This window comes from Camarhynchus parvulus, chromosome 20 (assembly GCF_901933205.1).
Source record: "Camarhynchus parvulus chromosome 20, STF_HiC, whole genome shotgun sequence".
NCBI classification, from domain to species: Eukaryota; Metazoa; Chordata; class Aves; order Passeriformes; family Thraupidae; genus Camarhynchus; species Camarhynchus parvulus.
In genome coordinates this window covers 14,434,986-14,451,630 of record NC_044590.1, presented here as the reverse complement: position 1 = coordinate 14,451,630, position 16,645 = coordinate 14,434,986, and the positions used below count along the sequence as shown (strand labels likewise).

Sequence of the window (16,645 nt, the reverse complement as noted above, 5' to 3'; positions counted from 1 at the left end):
ATTTACTCTATTTTCTTTAGCTGAGGAGCGTTCTTACCTTGCCTTTTCAAATTAAAATTTCCTGTGCAGATAGTAGACTGTCAAAACATGGTGCTGTCCTGTGGTTATTTCTCATAACTTTCATCTTTGGATCTACAGCTAACTGAGGAAACTTGAAGTACATATTTTCTAGTTTATGCTCTATTTAACAAGTTTAATTTTAAGTGTAACAGAGCACTTGGAGAGATTTACAGTTTCTCAGCATTGCTGGAGTAAACTCTGTCTGTTGTTTGTTGGTTATTTTAAATTTAACTCTTGTTTGCACTTCTCTCACTCACTTGAGTGTAACTGTTCGAATCACATGTCCTCTCCCTTTCCACTAATGGGTACCCTCAGTGCTGGAAGGAACTGACCTCTTCACTTCGGTTGGATGTGTAAATGAAAATGTATGCATTTACACTATTTAGAAATACAGGCTCTTTTGATGTTGGTCTCCTTCAGCTGTTGCTGAGCATTTGTAATTTGGGTTTAAACTCGGGAGAATTCCAACTGAATGTTTAATATTTGTGTGTGTAGTGTCATTCACATTAATGGAATGCGTGGAATGTGGCCTGAGCTTGCTTCAATGGATACAAGCAGCAAAGCTGTGGGAGCAGGGCTTGGCTAACACCTGCCCAAAGGCTCTGATAGGGTTTGTGCGCTCTTGTTCCTGGCTCTTTTGTCAGGACTTGAGCAAGGTAGATTATAGTTAATTTGGGAATATTCATTCACATTGCATTCTGACCTGAAGTACAACACTGTTTTTTACATAAAAATACACACTTCTGAGTGTGGATTTTATTTAATTGAAAATTGTTTCAGTTAACATTAGAAATCAGACACGCTTGCCTGATGTGGCAAGCAGGTGTTTTTATTGTAAAGGATTGGTGATAAAAGCTGTGCAGGGTCTTGGAGTAAATACTGTCACCTGAAATCCAACTGCAAAAATCTACATTTCCATACTTAACCAACATTAAAAATGTTATTAACAAGCAGTTTTAGAAAATTCATATATTCTATCACAGATAAATCCTTTGTAGTTAAAAGTGGATCTGTGTTTCCTTCTCTGTGCTCTGTCTTGGTTGTGGGATTGTACTGGTACACCCCAGTGCTGATGAGTTGCTTGATGGGGGAACAGCGGGGCTTGGTATTTTACCTGGTGGTGGTGCGTGTGTAGCAGCATGACAATGACAGGCGCCTCTGTGTGGGCTCTGAAAATACCTCTGAAAATCTCCAGTGGCTTCTCCTCTTATGGAGGGGTAGATATGTTGCAGAGCCCAGGTATGCAGTCCTAAAAATAGCTGGTGTTGGAGACTGGGAGCTGAATTAAATAATTTATGGATGATTATCAAGGGAACAGATAGGGTCCAGGTAGAAAAACTGTGTGTCAGTTATGTTCATTAGTCTGCCATGTGTTTGAAAGAGATTTGGGTCTTGGGCAGGGGGCAGAGTACATTGTTGGAGAGTAGGTGGTCTGTGTGGGAGAAGAGGGTGTCTGTTGCATGTGAGATTGCCATGAAGTACAGCATGGAAGTTAGTCATTGGTAGTTTTGCATATGTAGAACAAAGGCAGTATTGTAACCCAGTATTACCATTATTATTTGTCTGTAGACTTCAAGTCTAGTCACTTAGTGAGAATGAATTATCTTCCTGTAGGAGAATACTGTAAAACCTGTGTTTCCCTCAGTGTGATTTGTTGTGTCATTTTGGCATTGTTGAGTAGTACATTCTGATAGTACAAATTTTATGTTGCATGATCCTTAGGAAGAACATTTTTATAGCATTTGAATATCAGGAATTTTTAAGGAGACAAGCATTCCTTTTAAAGGGTGTTTTTCTAGTCACTGGTTGGTAGATGATTCAAGATTAATAGTGGTTGCAGACATTTATAACAGCAAACACAGTCTGGAGTCTTCCTATGACTGAGATGTTTTAGAATGTAATATGTTCTGCAAGGGCAATATTGCACTCTTTGTCAAAAATGAAGTTCCTTTTTAAAAAGCTTCACCAAAATTCTGAATAATTACATGTACTGAAAGATTAGAATCCTGTTCTCCTGGCTTTTGGCACCTCTCATGACAAGGGACCAGAAGTGGTGATCAGAATTTAGCTAAATCAAACTGTCTTTCCAAAAAATATGTGACAGTCAGTTGGCAAATTTTTGCAGCCAGTTAAAGGTCTGCATACATCTGAAAACAAGCATTTCATAACTGTTCATATGAGTTTACTCTTAAAAATTCCTTTAAATTTAAAGGTGAGCTGTCTTTGCTTTGCACGCATTCACTATCCTGTTTGTAGTTGTATTTGCTAGCACTCTTGAAGTTACTTATTTATTTGCATAGACATGCATCAGGGATTCTATTTGCCTTATACTTACACCTGCTTTTCTGATTTTGTTCTGTTAGCTTTGGGCTTCAGTTAAGGAGAAACATAAGCCCTTTTCGTCAGTTTGAAAGAGCTGCTGTTTCTGCTGCAGCTCACCTCAGTAGGCTTTAATCCCTTCACGGTAGTGTGAAAGTTGTATTTTTGAGCCTAACAAGATATGGTAGGTAAGTAAGTGCATCGTGCCTTGCTCACCTAAAGCTCCCTAGGGTGGAGCACCTCAGTCTGATCGCACTGTTTCAGTTACAGGTCAAAGTACACGTAAAACCTTCACATCCCCCCCACCTGGCCCCTCCAAAGGTGAGTTGAGGTGTGAGTGGTGCACAGCAAGGCTTACATACTTTACTACCCAGTACAGGCTGCTTTTATTGGTACCAATTTATTTCCAGCACAGGGGGAAACTGGAGAGTGGAGTGCCATAAGAAATACTGTCTTGAGTAGTTCTTGCAATGCCAAGTAATGTTACAGCTCAGAACCCCATAAGTTTATAAATATGTAATGATCAGTGATTACTGATGCTGTTATGTATTTCTTACACCAGGCATCTGCTTCTGTGGATTCTGGATGCACTGGAAATTCTTGGATGGTGTCCTTACCTAAATTATCTTGAGAAGAGCAATTAAGCAAGATGGTTTTTGTTTCACAACTGAGATATTGTGGGGGTTTTTGAAAATAAAGGAAGAAATGTAATTTGAGAGCTGAAATGATGAAACACTTGGTGAGCTCAGGAAAAAACAGCACAAGATTTCAGAAGAAATAAGTTGAATGAAATAAGTAATTAGTGAGGACACTGCCCAGTGGTGTGAAGTGGTCTAAAGCACAGTGTGAAAACTGTCAGCTCAAGCATGTTTGTTACCATGACCTATCATGAAGATAATGTGCCAAAGAACATGAGTTTTAGAGAGTTTCAATGTGTTAAATTAAACACATTGAAGAAAGTGAAGTGAATAATTAAGTGATGAAATAATTTGATCCTCACTTAATATTTCTTTGGAGATAGAAATAGAAAGTGAAGGTCTCCTCATTTTAGCCAGCAGTTGTGTGTGGAACTCTAATGGCTTGAAACTGCAGTAAAGCCATCTTTAAGTGGGGGAAAATGGGAAGAGTTTTGTGCACTGCTGGCTTCTTGGATTGTTTACCAGGATGTTGCAGGAGATGCCGCAGGATGGCAGACCTTCAGTCAAGGTACAATGCGGCTGCCAAATATACCTGTCCTAGCAGGAGTCATGTCAAAGAGAGGACTGGTAATGGTGTAAAAACACCTGGTGGACTTGGAAACGTCACACTGTGCATTTTACAGTGAACTTACTGCTGAACATGGTCATAGCTTGACCCTTGGATAATTCAGCCCAGTGAAAAGTGAGAATGGTTGCTGATGGGAGCACTGAAGGAATGTTTTGCTCTGTAGTGAAGCTTAAAGGACACACTGATGTTTGGCCATGAGTGTCTGTGCTTAGTGTTGTAATGGCTGACTGAAAAGCAGATGAAGGGTTTGAATTTTGATTATAATCATGGGAGAAATAGCAGGTGTCAATTTACCGTTCCTTTTCCTCTGTACTCACAGAAAATACCCACCAAGCTCCTCTGTAAAGGCAGTTGCCTGAAAATCTGAAGACGATACACCAAACTTGTTTCTCTAGAAACCAATTTTAGTGTCATATGTTGTGAGCAAAAATTCTGTGTGTAAGGATGGTAGCTGCCCCTTTAGGTGTTGGTGTAGGATGTTATTTTCAGAGTGTCTGGAGCAAGGACTCTCCAGAGGCTGCGCTGGGTGGCAGAGTTGGTTGTCAGTTTCCTACTGTGCCTGAGTGACAGGGAGTTCTATTGTGCTCCTTCTAAAGAAGGAAAATATAGTGATGGGAATGATTGAAACTTTGTTTCAAATTTTGTGGGATCGTCTGTATTTTTATTACTCTGAACACATTCCTTTTGCACATTGCAGTAAGTTTTTTGTCTGCTCCCTTTCCCTTTGCCCCCATGTCTTTGTTATCCCTATTTCTGACTTAAGCTAATGCAATCGTTTCCTTTTCTAACTTGTAGCCGATCAGTTAGAAGCCATTCCCTATATCTTCTCCAGAATCTGTCTAGCTCAGTGGAGGGGAAGTGCTCTGAGCTTGAATGTGGGGCCTCATCCTGACAGTTGTGTGATGATGTAATAGTTTCCCTTGTCATCTTTGTAATTTTTTTTTTTTGTTAGGTCTCTTTGGACCCCGTTACTCCCTTCTGCTGCAGTTGTTTCAGTTGTTTTCCAGCTTCATGTTGGTTATTAAGTAGTAACAAGTTCTCAGCATCTGTAGTCCCAAATGCTGTTTTTTTTCCTTTAGAGTCAAGAGAACCTTTCTGTGTTTGCTTGCACTAAACCCACAGGCCATTGCACTGAGCCTTCCTGAAATACTTTTTCATTCTTCCTGAATGCAGCTTTTGATGGTCTGCAGTGTATTTTGATTTTGGTATTGGCAAGCTTCATCATTCTGCAAGTGTGAGTCTGGCTTTGCTGCAGTCTTACTGATGTTCCTGTCAGCATGTTCTTAACGTGGCTATGCCAAAGTGTCTTCCTCCTGGTCATTACCACTGTGAAACACCCAAAACTGGTGTCTTTCTTTGTACTATTTCGTTCTCCAATTTCATTGCATATTCTTTCTTTTAACCATCTTGGTGTTGCGTATGACTTAATCTTTCCCTATGCATTAGGGTACAACTACTTGTGTTTTCTCCCTGTTAAAGATTTGTTTGTACACAGTACTTAAAGGCTGGATGTGCCTCAGATATAGATGTTTCAGATGCTTCTCTGCACTGTGACAACCTTTAAGTCTGCTGCTCAGTAACCCCGTTTTTGTTAGTGCATGGTAAAAACTTGGAAACAAGACACTGCCTTTAACACTCCTTCTGTTCAAAGCCTTACTGCACTTACAGAAAATCTTATTCTTGTTCATAATGTTTCTGGGTACTTTTGTCTCCTGCTTACAGCTACTTCTAATACAGTGTCTTAATTTTCATTCGTGTGCTTCATCCCTTGAGTTTTAGTCATGGTTGCTAGGTTTGGGTCTTGCAGTTAAACACTGCTTTCTTAATCCTGAAAGTCGAAAACTCTTGTAAAGATGGAAATAACACTTTAGTACTGGCAAAACAAATTGAAAAATTGTATTTGGAAGCTGGGATTTTTTAAAATGATACCTCCTTTCCATTGTCTTCTAGCTGGAGAGGGATTTTTGGATGCTGTGTGTGTATTAGTGATGGATAATTGCATAGATCTATTTAGATCTGTTTCCTCATTTTTACCTCTCATGTGTTGTATTGAGTACAGATACTGGTGATAGCAATCTGTGATTTAGTTCAAAATGTTTATTTTGTATGTTTCTTAGAAAAAATATGAACTAAAAGTTCCTGTAATTCATGATAGATACAGCCCTGGGTTGCAGAGCAGTGCTCTTTGGAATAGGTGCCTTAAACTGTTCTTACATATGAATCTTTAGACTTTTCTTACTTTTTTGAGAAACTAAGTAAGTATAGCTCATAGGGAACATTTTGTAACAGATGCAAGCAATTTTGTGTTTCATTGCTACTTAAAAATTGAAATAAATTTCAATATTACTTTTAAAGTGTTCTAACATATTGCTTTATTGTCTTTGGAAATAACCAGGCTTTGGTGGCAAAACTGTGCACCCAGAAAGCAGGTAGCAAAATAATTGTAACCAGAGAAGCAGAACTGTTTTCTTGCTTTCAGCAGAGATGTGAATAGTTGTGAACAAATAATCTTTAGTGTTCGGACATAGGGATGTTATCTCTGTGTGATTCAGTCTTTTATCTTCAGGAGCACTATGCAGTGAGATCAGCTGTTGGGCAAGAACTCAGCGAAACAAAATATTTTAACTTATTCGTAAAAACAGTAGTGTCATGACAACCAGATTTATGAGCAGTGTAGGGTAGAGTTTTCCCTTTAAAGTTACTAATCTTAAAGGCAGATAAGGCATTAACATTTTATTTCTAGCATTTCATAGCTAATGTGTGTAAATGCATGCTTCTTTTTGCTGTTAAAGTTTAGGAAACCATTTGGTAAATATAGCATATGCATGGGGCAATTTATCTGTTTTGTTCTTACAGTAACAAAACCTTGTAGGAGAACAGATTTTCTTGCATCAAAAAAAGCTGCAACTGTTGACCAAGATCACAAGTTTAGATGCAAGTTCTTGGACTGTTCAAAATCCTTCCGCAAAGCCAAGTTATTGCATTATCACATGAAATACTTTCATGGAGTGGAGAAGGCTGCAGAATCACAGCAGAACCCTGTAAAAAGAAATATTCAAACCAGAGCTTCTTTGGCTTCTGAGAAAGCTAATCAAGAAAGGTCAAAAAGAGGACAGACAACAGCTGGTTCACTGTGTAAGTATGGTATTGATCTCTTTCTTTTTTTAAACAGCAGCAGTCAGGACAGACAGAAAATACCAGAAATCAATTTTCTTTTGGGCTGAAGGAGTCTCTTTCAGGGCTGTGTCTTAGCATGTTTCTGTGTGGAAAAGAAGCATAATATGTGTGCACATCATGTTGTAGAAAGATAGGAAGATGTTTCTTCTAGCATTCAAGATCATTTTCTGGTAAAGATCCCACTGTGCAGCTTCTCTTATTTTTCTGTAGCAGCTCACTTGCATATTAAACCTCTGTTCCCTTTTAAAAACCCCAGTTCCCTGAGTTTCTGACTTGATTTTTATTTTTCTCCTGGCTTATAAATAGTATTGGTTGGAGACCTCTGTCCTTTTCTGTATTAGGGTACAGTTTGGGTACCTCCAGTTCTCTCCTATTTCTTCCTTATCTTTAGACTTACCTGTACTTTACTGCCTTCAAGCACATACCCGGCTGGAAATCCAGTACGAGTTTCTGCAGTATTTACTGTTCTATGTCATGAAAAATCGTAGTATTTACAAGTGCAGTTGTTTCAGCTGTGCTTGAAAAAGATTTTCACACAACAGATGGTCAGTGGAAAGGTCAGTCTGCAAAATCACATTCACTTCTGCTTCACCCTCATTCTCTGAAGCACTCTCTGCCTGGCATGACACCAGAGTGGCAGTCTAGGTCTAGTGTGAACTGCAGTGGTTGTTGATAACCTGTCCAGACTTCGTGCTTGTGGACTGATGTCGCTGTGTACTTCAAGTCCGTAAAACTAGTCATGTCTTCTGTCTTCTCATTGAGCCTTTTTTATGAAATCCATATTTCTCCTGGCTGAATTCCCTAATGTCTTTTGTCTTTGCCGTTGATCTTCTGTTTATACATTGTTTAAGAACTACAAAGTATTGCAAGTTGCTCACAGAACTCCAGCTCACTATAGCAGGATATATCCTTTGCTTCGTGGCTGCTTTTCTTAAGAGTCTAGAAAAATGAGTTTTCATTTGAGGTGCTACTGCTTATTCCTAACAAGATAAGTGTGACTTTACATACTGTAACTACATATGAACCCCAAATATTTCTGTATCTTTAAATAATGCAAAGGCATGATCTTGGATTAGGTAGGAACGCATTAGGATGTAATGATTTGTAAGTATTGTACTCTGCATGCAGCTTAATTGAACCCAAGTGTTGCCTGGAGAAACATACCTGAGATAGGCATGGTGTGAAGATTGGCTGCTGACAGCTGCAAATTGATCAAAACAGGCTTTGTGCATGTCATGGACTTTTCAATAACCAGACTTCTATTTGGCTCTTTTGAACTGTGTAATTCTTTTTGATTTGAGAAGTTGTTTTGTTATGATTGTCTTGAATGCACTGACTAGTGGTTCAAGATCTTGACCCTTCCATTTATCCTTTCCTCCAAGTGCATGCAGTCAGATGCACCATCATCACTGGCAAGTAATTCCTTGTGGAGCTGAGGTGTAACTGTATTTGCTTATTTTAAGCCTCCGCCTCTCTAATTCCCCATTTGTAGATGAATACTTTTCACCATGATGTACTCCCTAGCAGCTCTCTGCACAGGGTGCCTGGGATGTGCTCGCAGCAGTTGAACATTGCATCGAGGTGATGGTGGGGGGAGGGACCGGGTGGGCTGTGGAGTTCTCAAGTCACTTTCACAGTTGAAGCCTGCTGTTGTGGAGCTATAGTACACTTTTTCTTGATGAGGAAAGACAATGTCATTATATATTAGTTATATGTCTGATACTAAGTGCCATTGTTTTCTAACTCAGTATGTTCTTTATGACTCTAATTTTTGTTTGGTAGTGCTACACAGTTGAAAGCAGAGTTCACGAGATTCATGAGCTCTTACTTTGAAGTTGTATTTGAAGTTCTGTTCTTCTGTCTTAATGGCATGTATAGAAAGCCTGTCTTCTAGGCAAGACCTTCTGTCTGCTGAACACTTATGCCGCTTTTTCAAAAGGCTTTTCAGGAGGTACTACTTAGAGTGAAAGCTTTTGAATCCATAATTCAGTCTGGTATGTGGTGGGTATATTTTCATCTTTACTATCCTTTTGTGAGCAAAAATTCCCCTATTTAAAAAGAATATATTTAAATCATTTTACCTTTTGGTACAAATGTATTTTTCTTGTACTTCACTATATTAGGTCGATTTTAGTGCTTAAGAAAAGGTGGCAATTTCTAACAGATAAAAATTTCAGCAATCATGATTTTTGTTATTGTATAAAACTTAAGATGCTCTTGCTTTAGGAGCTTTGTCACACTTGTCTCACAAGTTTTATTTTAGACCTCTGGAACTCCTTACTCTTTATGCTGCACATAAAATAAATGGTGGGGGTTTTCTGGTGCTGAATTTAAACTGAAAATACTTACTGCTTCTAAAGTTGTAGGGGAATGTGTAAAATTGAGAACAGTTGCAAAACCTTTTCTTTGCAGTGCTTAAAATTAAAATTTTAACACGCAGAAAAGAAGATGGATGTAAGTGGTCTTAGTGACCATGTTGTGAAATTTGGGAAAAAACAGTTCAAATATAGTTGCTTTGCACTGGAGTGGAGACTCCAAAATTAAAATTTCCAGTATGTAAGTTGTGTTACTTGACGTTGGAATCAAAGCTTGAGTGAGCTGGAAAGGTTAGTGGGACTGATTTTAACTGTCTCCCCCTCTTTCCAAAGAAGGATTTTGCCTTTGCAGTAGCAAAATTGACCGATAGGTCTCTAAATTCTGTAGTTGCTCTGAACAGCGAGGAAGGTACTGCCATTGCCTACAGCTTGTATTTTACATATGCCTTGCAGAATATTCCTAAACAGAATGTCTAGGATTTCATGGCTTCTGGATATCTTCAAGCAATACCTTTCTTAAATTTATCAGAAAGTAATATGAGATCATTATGATGAAACAGCTCTTCCCCCCAAGTGCATGTTACAATACTTACCTCCTTGAGTTGTTGCTGCTTTGGTCTTCAGGAAAGAATTGTCCTTACATAGAAGAAGGCAGTTGATGTTATGTCCCCCTGGGCTAGAGGAGATGCAGGTATACCTGCCCTCAGCTCTCAGGCTGCATTATACCTCAGGTGCATTGCAGAGCCACCTGCAGGCCTCTGTTAGGAGAATTGAGATCTGTAGAAAATATGTGTGGATGTTTAAGCCTAAAAGAGGCTTTTTGAATCTGGGCTGCAGATGACTTCGGTGTTGGTCTTAGATTAAAGAGTTGCTTAGATTTTGTGCTAGCTCAAGTAGAGATGCTCTATCAGAATAATTGCTTGGAAATTAAATGTGATACAGTATCTGTGACAATTTATGTCAGCTACTTATTGATTGTTCTGTGCATCTGTACTCCATTTTTTTATTACAACATTCTTAGTTGGAAGGGACCCACAAGGATCATCAAGTTCAACTCTTAAGTAAAACTGGATTCTGTGCCCATATACATTAACCTTAAGACAGGTTTCTTTCTTTGTGGTCCCTTCTCTTTTGCTGCAGAACCCCTTAGTTTACTGTTAAAGTACATCATCCCATACTGTGACTTGTGCCCTGCAGACACTGTAAACAATTTTCTCTGAAGGTACCAGTTGTCTCTTTCAGATATGTCTGTCTGTCCATCCATGTTATTTTGTATAAAGTGCTTGCAAAAGATTTTTCTTAATAAAGATTGTTGTTTCCTGACCTATAAAAATGTTTTTTTCCTGACCTAGACCACTCCAAGGGCATGAGGCATAGAATAGTTTCATTTCTTTCTTTGTTGCCTGCAAGTCACAATTTTGACATCTTGACTTGGAGTTTTACTGTATTGGTGACTTTCATTTTCTTAGTGAAATCTGTCCATTTGGAGATTTACTAACATGCAGTTGATGCCTTTGGGCTGAACATATGTTCTGAAATCCGACAGTCAAGACTTTAGTGCTTGCACAGCTGATGTGTCCCCATGTCATACCATGGTGAAGCTCTGTACTTGCTGGATGCTGAAGATTTCTTAGGAGACACAAACCTCATGAACAAGTAGGGGAGTTGGTAATGGAAGTGCCATCTGAGGTGATTGGTGTGCTCTTAATAACTACTTAGTACTGGTGTCAGCACAATTGTACTGACAGCGATCTCATGAGTTTATACCCATTGACTCCTAGGACACAGTTTAGCCCCTCTCAGGATTTTTGGTAATAATGGAGCCAAAGTCAGTTTTGGAACTTCAAAAGCACTGTACAGTATTAGGCTTTGATTTGAAGTGTGGGTGTAGTACAGTAGCCTCAGTCTGGCAAGTTGCTGCCACTCTTGGCTCTCCTGTGTTCCTTGCCATGAGGAAGAAACTAAAGGAAGAGACCTGCAAATTTTAGTTTGCCTACTGTAAAAAATCTGTCCTTACTGTGGAGTCCATATAAATCACTTAAGGGAAAAAACGTTTGGTCAGTAGATTTAAATTTTTTCACATAACCTCATTTTTAGAAAATTCTGCCTACTCAGAGTTAATTACAGTATGTCCTGTTAGTGTATAAATGACTCCATCCATGAATTCTTTACATGAGTAAACAAAATAGGTATTTTGTCCTTACTTGTGTTACTGGTGAGAGCTGAATTGTGTGTGAGTGGAGTTGGCAAACTTGTTTTTGCATCTTAAAATATCTCAGGCATCTGGTTGTCTCTAACAGCTGTTCACAGGCAAACCTCTGGCCTGTTGTGTAGTGGTTGTAAGATTAATCCTTTGGGAAATTTTCCTGTATGCTCTTGATTCTGGCTGACTGATGCCTCTTTGCTAGGCAGTGGGTGTGCATGGTGATCTACAAATGTGGGCTTTTTCCTTGGAGCCAGGGAAGATCTGCATAAACACCCTCTGTGTTTGCAGAGTTGCCAGTTGTATTTGGCTTATCAAGACAGTACTGCATTTGGTTTCTGGGGAGTGGCTGTAAGTCAAGATGAAACATGGTCTTTCAGTTCTTGAAAATACCACTGGAAGTTCCCAGCAAATGATCTCACAGGTGTGGATGGTACCTTTGTCTGATTCACATACTTGGGAATGCAGTCTCTGCTTCCTGTGAATGCTGAGTTATCTTCTTAACCTGGGGTCCTACATCAGGGTTCCAGGGGACAGAAAGCTAGTGCCTTGTCTGTCACTGAACCTCGATGTGTTTAGTGGTAAGTTTTCTAAAGCTCTGTCTGTGTGGTTTCTACATGGTTGAGGTAATTTCATATTTTGGGTTTGTATGTGTTTCTAAGATCCTTCACATCTTCTGGGTCAGCTCTTGGTATGACAGAGGATACTTCTTCCAGGCTTAGGAGAGGGAGGCCTGAAAGAACTCCATGGAAGAAGACTGGAGGGAGTTAATCAGCAATCCTGTTCATCTCCAGTATCTTACGAACATACCTCCTGTTCCTGTTAGTAGTATTCACTGTCATCTGAGCTGGAAGTTAATGTGCTCTGATGTTTAATCACAGCATTACTGTTCAAGGACAAAGAAAGTGACATTGCCCAGGGTGTCAGGAGGCTTTTTGTGCCTTTTCTGGTTTCCCTGAGGTGGGACACAGATGTATGTGTCTTCATGGGGCCTGCACAAGCAGTTTTAGGAAACACTTAGGGATCCCCTGTGTACTCTTCATAGGAATCTCTATGAGCGTGGTCCTGCTGTCACTGCAGCCTCACAGCCCAATGCTCTGTGACTGGGTGGAGGCAGAGGAGTAGGAAACCTTCTGGAGGGTTAAGGTTGGCTTGGGGAGACCAGAGAATGGAAACAGGTGGCACAACTCTGCAGGTGGTACTAATGCAGAAAATCCAAATGTGAGAAATGTGCAAGGTTTAAAGCCACATGCCTAAATATAAGGTCTTAGTTGTGTTTGTTATGAATAATTGTTCTTTGTTCTTTAGGGAATGATTTTATAAACTGACCTGAGTTATACTACCAAATGAAGAGGAAAAAGAACACTTTAGTGTGGAAGGCTTGTAAGCTTGCATCTCCATGAAATCAGTTTTAATATTTGCTGTCTCGAAAGTTCAGGATAAATTTCCAGGTTCTTAATCTCATAATCTCAAATTTATTCACAACTTCTAAAATGTATTCAGGGTGCTCAGAGATCTTGTAGACCCTCTAAACTTTCTTTTCAGTGGAACAAAGATATTTCAAAACCTAGCATTTTTGTGTCAGTTACTGGGGGAAAAAAAAGAAAAGCATTCAGCGTATGATAGAGCAGCATGACCCCTCCCCCAGGGCAATGTTACAGCTTGCTGAGAAATCTTACAGAAATAGATTAACCAGTGTGTCATAAAAGACAGGATGTATTCTTGGCAAAAATCTCCTTGAAATGAAGTCTCACAAAGCTACAAAACCCCAGTGGACATGAAATACAGTTTTGCTCCACCAAGATCCTGTGTGCATCTGTGTCAGCCCACAGGAAGCTAAGAGGCCTTGTGCTGTTGCAGACTGCTAGGATCACGGTGGCTGTGGTGGTCTTAGATGTTAATTCATGAGATTGAGTTGAGCTGTTAGGAGAAGGGAAAGTTAGGAGGCCTAAGTGAAGGCTGTAAGGTGTGTATGGATTTTTGTATTGTAATTTTGAGTTTCACTGATGTGGTGTTCTGTAAATATTTTGGAAAATTATTGCAGAGTAGACAGTCAGGAAAGCTGCAGAAAATATTGTTTGCGTGACTTTTCACCCTGTAATGAAATACACTATTTGCATTTCATAAACTTTATTAGGGTACTGGTGTTCCCAGAGAGACTATCTAGTACCTGAATCTTATTTCCCAGCTACTGTGTACCATGGAAAAAGCTTTCATCTGAAACTTTTCTTCCTTTGTTTTTGTCATCTGAACTGATGATATCTTGACCCCTAGTCATGGGAGTCTTCAGAGGAGCAGGAAGTAAATATAGACTTGACTTAAAAACAAACAAGTAAATAAAGACAGTGCCAAAAAACCCAACCAGACAAAAAATTACCAAAAAAATTGCCTGTCTGGACAAAAGGCATCTTTTAGAGGGTCTTGTGTGGTAATTGGGTTTTGGTTTAATTTCTGTCTTTTGTGGCTGCTGTAGATCACTAGGCCAGTTGACTAGAAGATAAGTTTGGTTGTGGAAGTAGTTACAAGTGGCTTTTCTTTTTTTGTTTGGAATTTTTTTTTTCCCTTTCAGTTCCAGCTTCCTAGAGAGAGAGGACCAGGGAAAATGTCATCAGATTTCTGCATCTTGGAGTTTCTTTTGCTTGAAGAGATCCATGTGATTCTGCAAGCTCTAACTATGGCATCTTTTAATGTGCCTTATTATTTCTTCAGCTTGAAATGTTGATCAGGGCAGGGTGCTTGATCTAGTTTCTTCTCCTAAGTGTGCCCTCTGGGACTCTTTCCCTTTTCAGTCACTCTCAGGTTCTGCTTAGAATTGTTTTATTAAAGGTGTCTAAGTGTGGCATGTTAATCTTCAGATGAGAAACAAGTTGCCTTTCTTATCCTCTGAACTTTTGAGATGCATATGATGATAGAACTGGGTATTTTTGATAAATGTCAGCATCCTGTCACCTTGGCTACTGGGTCTCATTGACCAGGATACTTGATGTAATACTCCAAAACAAAATGGCAACTGGTCTTGTTCAGTCTGCTGTCCTATCTGCCATGCAGTTTTAGCTTTTATCACCTTCACTGCTCTTTTTCTGTGTCCAGGAGTCTTTCAGGAGGAGTTGCTACTTGCAGTTAGGAGGATGAAACAGTTTGACTTAATTTAAATAAAATTGTAATCTCATATGAAGCCATGTCTGCATCTTAAGATTTTTATGAATTTTAGGTAGGGGTTCTGAATTCTTGCATCTCACTCTTGATTAAAACACTGTTGTTTCAGTGACATGTATTTAAAAACTGTTCTTCCTTACATGTGCAGAGCTGCTTTATGCCACTTCTGTGTATGTTACAAAGCACATGTAGGAGAACTGGCTGTGGTTCCTCTAATTAAAGCAACTGGGCACTTTTTCTCTTGGAGGAGCTAATAAAAATGACCCAACCTGTGTCTCTGCTGAACTGAACTGTTTCTCTTTTCATCTTTTCTCAAAAAAAAAAAAAAAAAGTCACAGTTTTTCTGGAAGAATAGAGATTTGGGAATGCATGGACATCCCCTGTTTATTTTTGAAAGAAAAGCTCATCAGTAAATCCAGCAAAAACATTGGAGGTTTTAGGGCTAGGACTGAGTCGAGCAATGTCTGATCAGAAACATTCCACATGGTCTGTCAGAGCTGCTGCTGCTGAAATAGACTGACTTTGGAAAGTATTTAAAGCTTGGACTTGGTCTTTGTTCTGTTTGTAGATGCTCCTCTACACATAACCCTCAGGAGTACCCCATATAGAGATGAAATAGTAGAAAAGAGAAGAACTTCAACTCCTGTAAGTGCACTAAATAGTCACCGACATTCTATTAGAGACCAAACCAGGAACCACATAGCAAGAGCACTGCGGAGACCTCGGGAGAGAGAAAGAGTTCAGCATGGTACGGCTTTTGGTTTAACATGGAAAGTTAAACATGGAAAGGAAAAAGTCTTGAGAAAGTTTTAAACATTGTAAGGAACTGACAATATTCTGTATACCTTTTTTATAGATGAGTAAATGGTTGGTTCTCACAGTTAAGGGGTAAACATTATATGTATGGTAAAAGAAGTTTTATAAATATATAGTTATGTGACTGCAGTCTGCTCCCCCCAATATGTGTTATCGTTGGATGGTTTTGGTAATCCAGGGATTGGGAAGGTTGGCTTGTTACTATGGCAGCACTTGACCTCCAATCAGAATGTAAGAAAGTGACTTCCACCACTGGATAGCAAGGAAGGAGTTGACTGACAAGGCTCTAGGAGAGGCTAGAGATATAAAAGGCAAAGCATCCACCTTGAAGATGAGCCAACCATGTGGTGAGCAGCCACGAGGGCAGTTCCCACGCCTGCTTTTCCTTACCTAGTCTTTGTTGTATTTTTGTTAAGGTTTAATAAACCCTTTAAATTTTTTTAAGTGAGCAGCTGTTTCTCACACCTTCATTTAGAGAGAGTAATTTTGTATAAATGTGCGGCATAAAATGTAAGCAGTGTTTTTTCAATGTCATTTTGTAAGTTTTCATGCTCTCTGCACTGGGGTTTATTCTGCCCAGTCAGTTGGTAATATTTATAGGATGTAAAAAGGACTAAAGTATTAAAGGTCATTAAAAGGTTGTAGGTCTTTATTCTGTTAAACTCCTGTCTGCCCAAATCATTAAATATTTTAAGTAATCATTTAAATATTTTCAGTAATCTTGTACCTGCTGAGATACCTAAACTTAAAAGAGGCAGATGGGGGTGGGCATGAGGCACGATGACCTAGGGTGATATGTTTTGTAGGGGATTATTTTCAATAGCACTTGACCACTTCTTGTAGTCAGGAGTTGCTACTAGACATCTCTGAAGAACTTCACTTTTGACTGTTCAGTGGTATCGTGTAAACTCTGTTTAGACTGAAATCTGCTGTAGTATCGGTGGGTAACAGCCAGACGGGATGGGGGGATGTATGTATACCCACACATGTTCATAGAAACAATACATATTAATAGTACTATTTTGTATGTATATAAATAATACATAAATCATTCCCAACATACTTCTAGATTACTGCATCACCACTTTCTTTCAGTAAGAAAGAACCTGAGTCACAGTGATGAGGAAAACACAAATAAAATCTGAGGTTAGACTACTGTATGTGTGACAGATGCTGTATGTCCTGGAGATCATCTCCTTAGCTGCCTGTGTCTGTGTTGTTCTGTTGATCATAGCAGACAGACAGTACTTAGCATCTTGTTTATTCTTGTGCATCCCTCAGTGCCCTTCCTTGTAGGAAGGTCTGAATGAGGCCCATCAGTATCTCCTCACTG

General features: G+C 39.3%; 1 protein-coding gene across 13 annotated transcripts in view; it reads left to right on the top strand.

Annotated features, from left to right (window-relative positions):
- The window catches only part of PHF20 (PHD finger protein 20), a 72,028-nt gene that overhangs the window by 29,064 nt on the left and 26,319 nt on the right, over positions 1-16,645 (top strand). For 10 of the 13 annotated variants that reach the window (XM_030963505.1, XM_030963507.1, XM_030963501.1 and 7 more), the window contains 2 exons: positions 6,502-6,780; positions 15,065-15,244. The exons of 1 other annotated variant lie outside the window; for it this stretch is intronic. In XM_030963505.1, the coding sequence (XP_030819365.1) occupies positions 6,502-6,780; positions 15,065-15,244 (459 nt within the window). The remainder of the gene's footprint in view (positions 1-6,501; positions 6,781-15,064; positions 15,245-16,645) is intronic. 2 more of the 13 variants (XM_030963504.1, XM_030963503.1) reach the window with 2 other exon arrangements.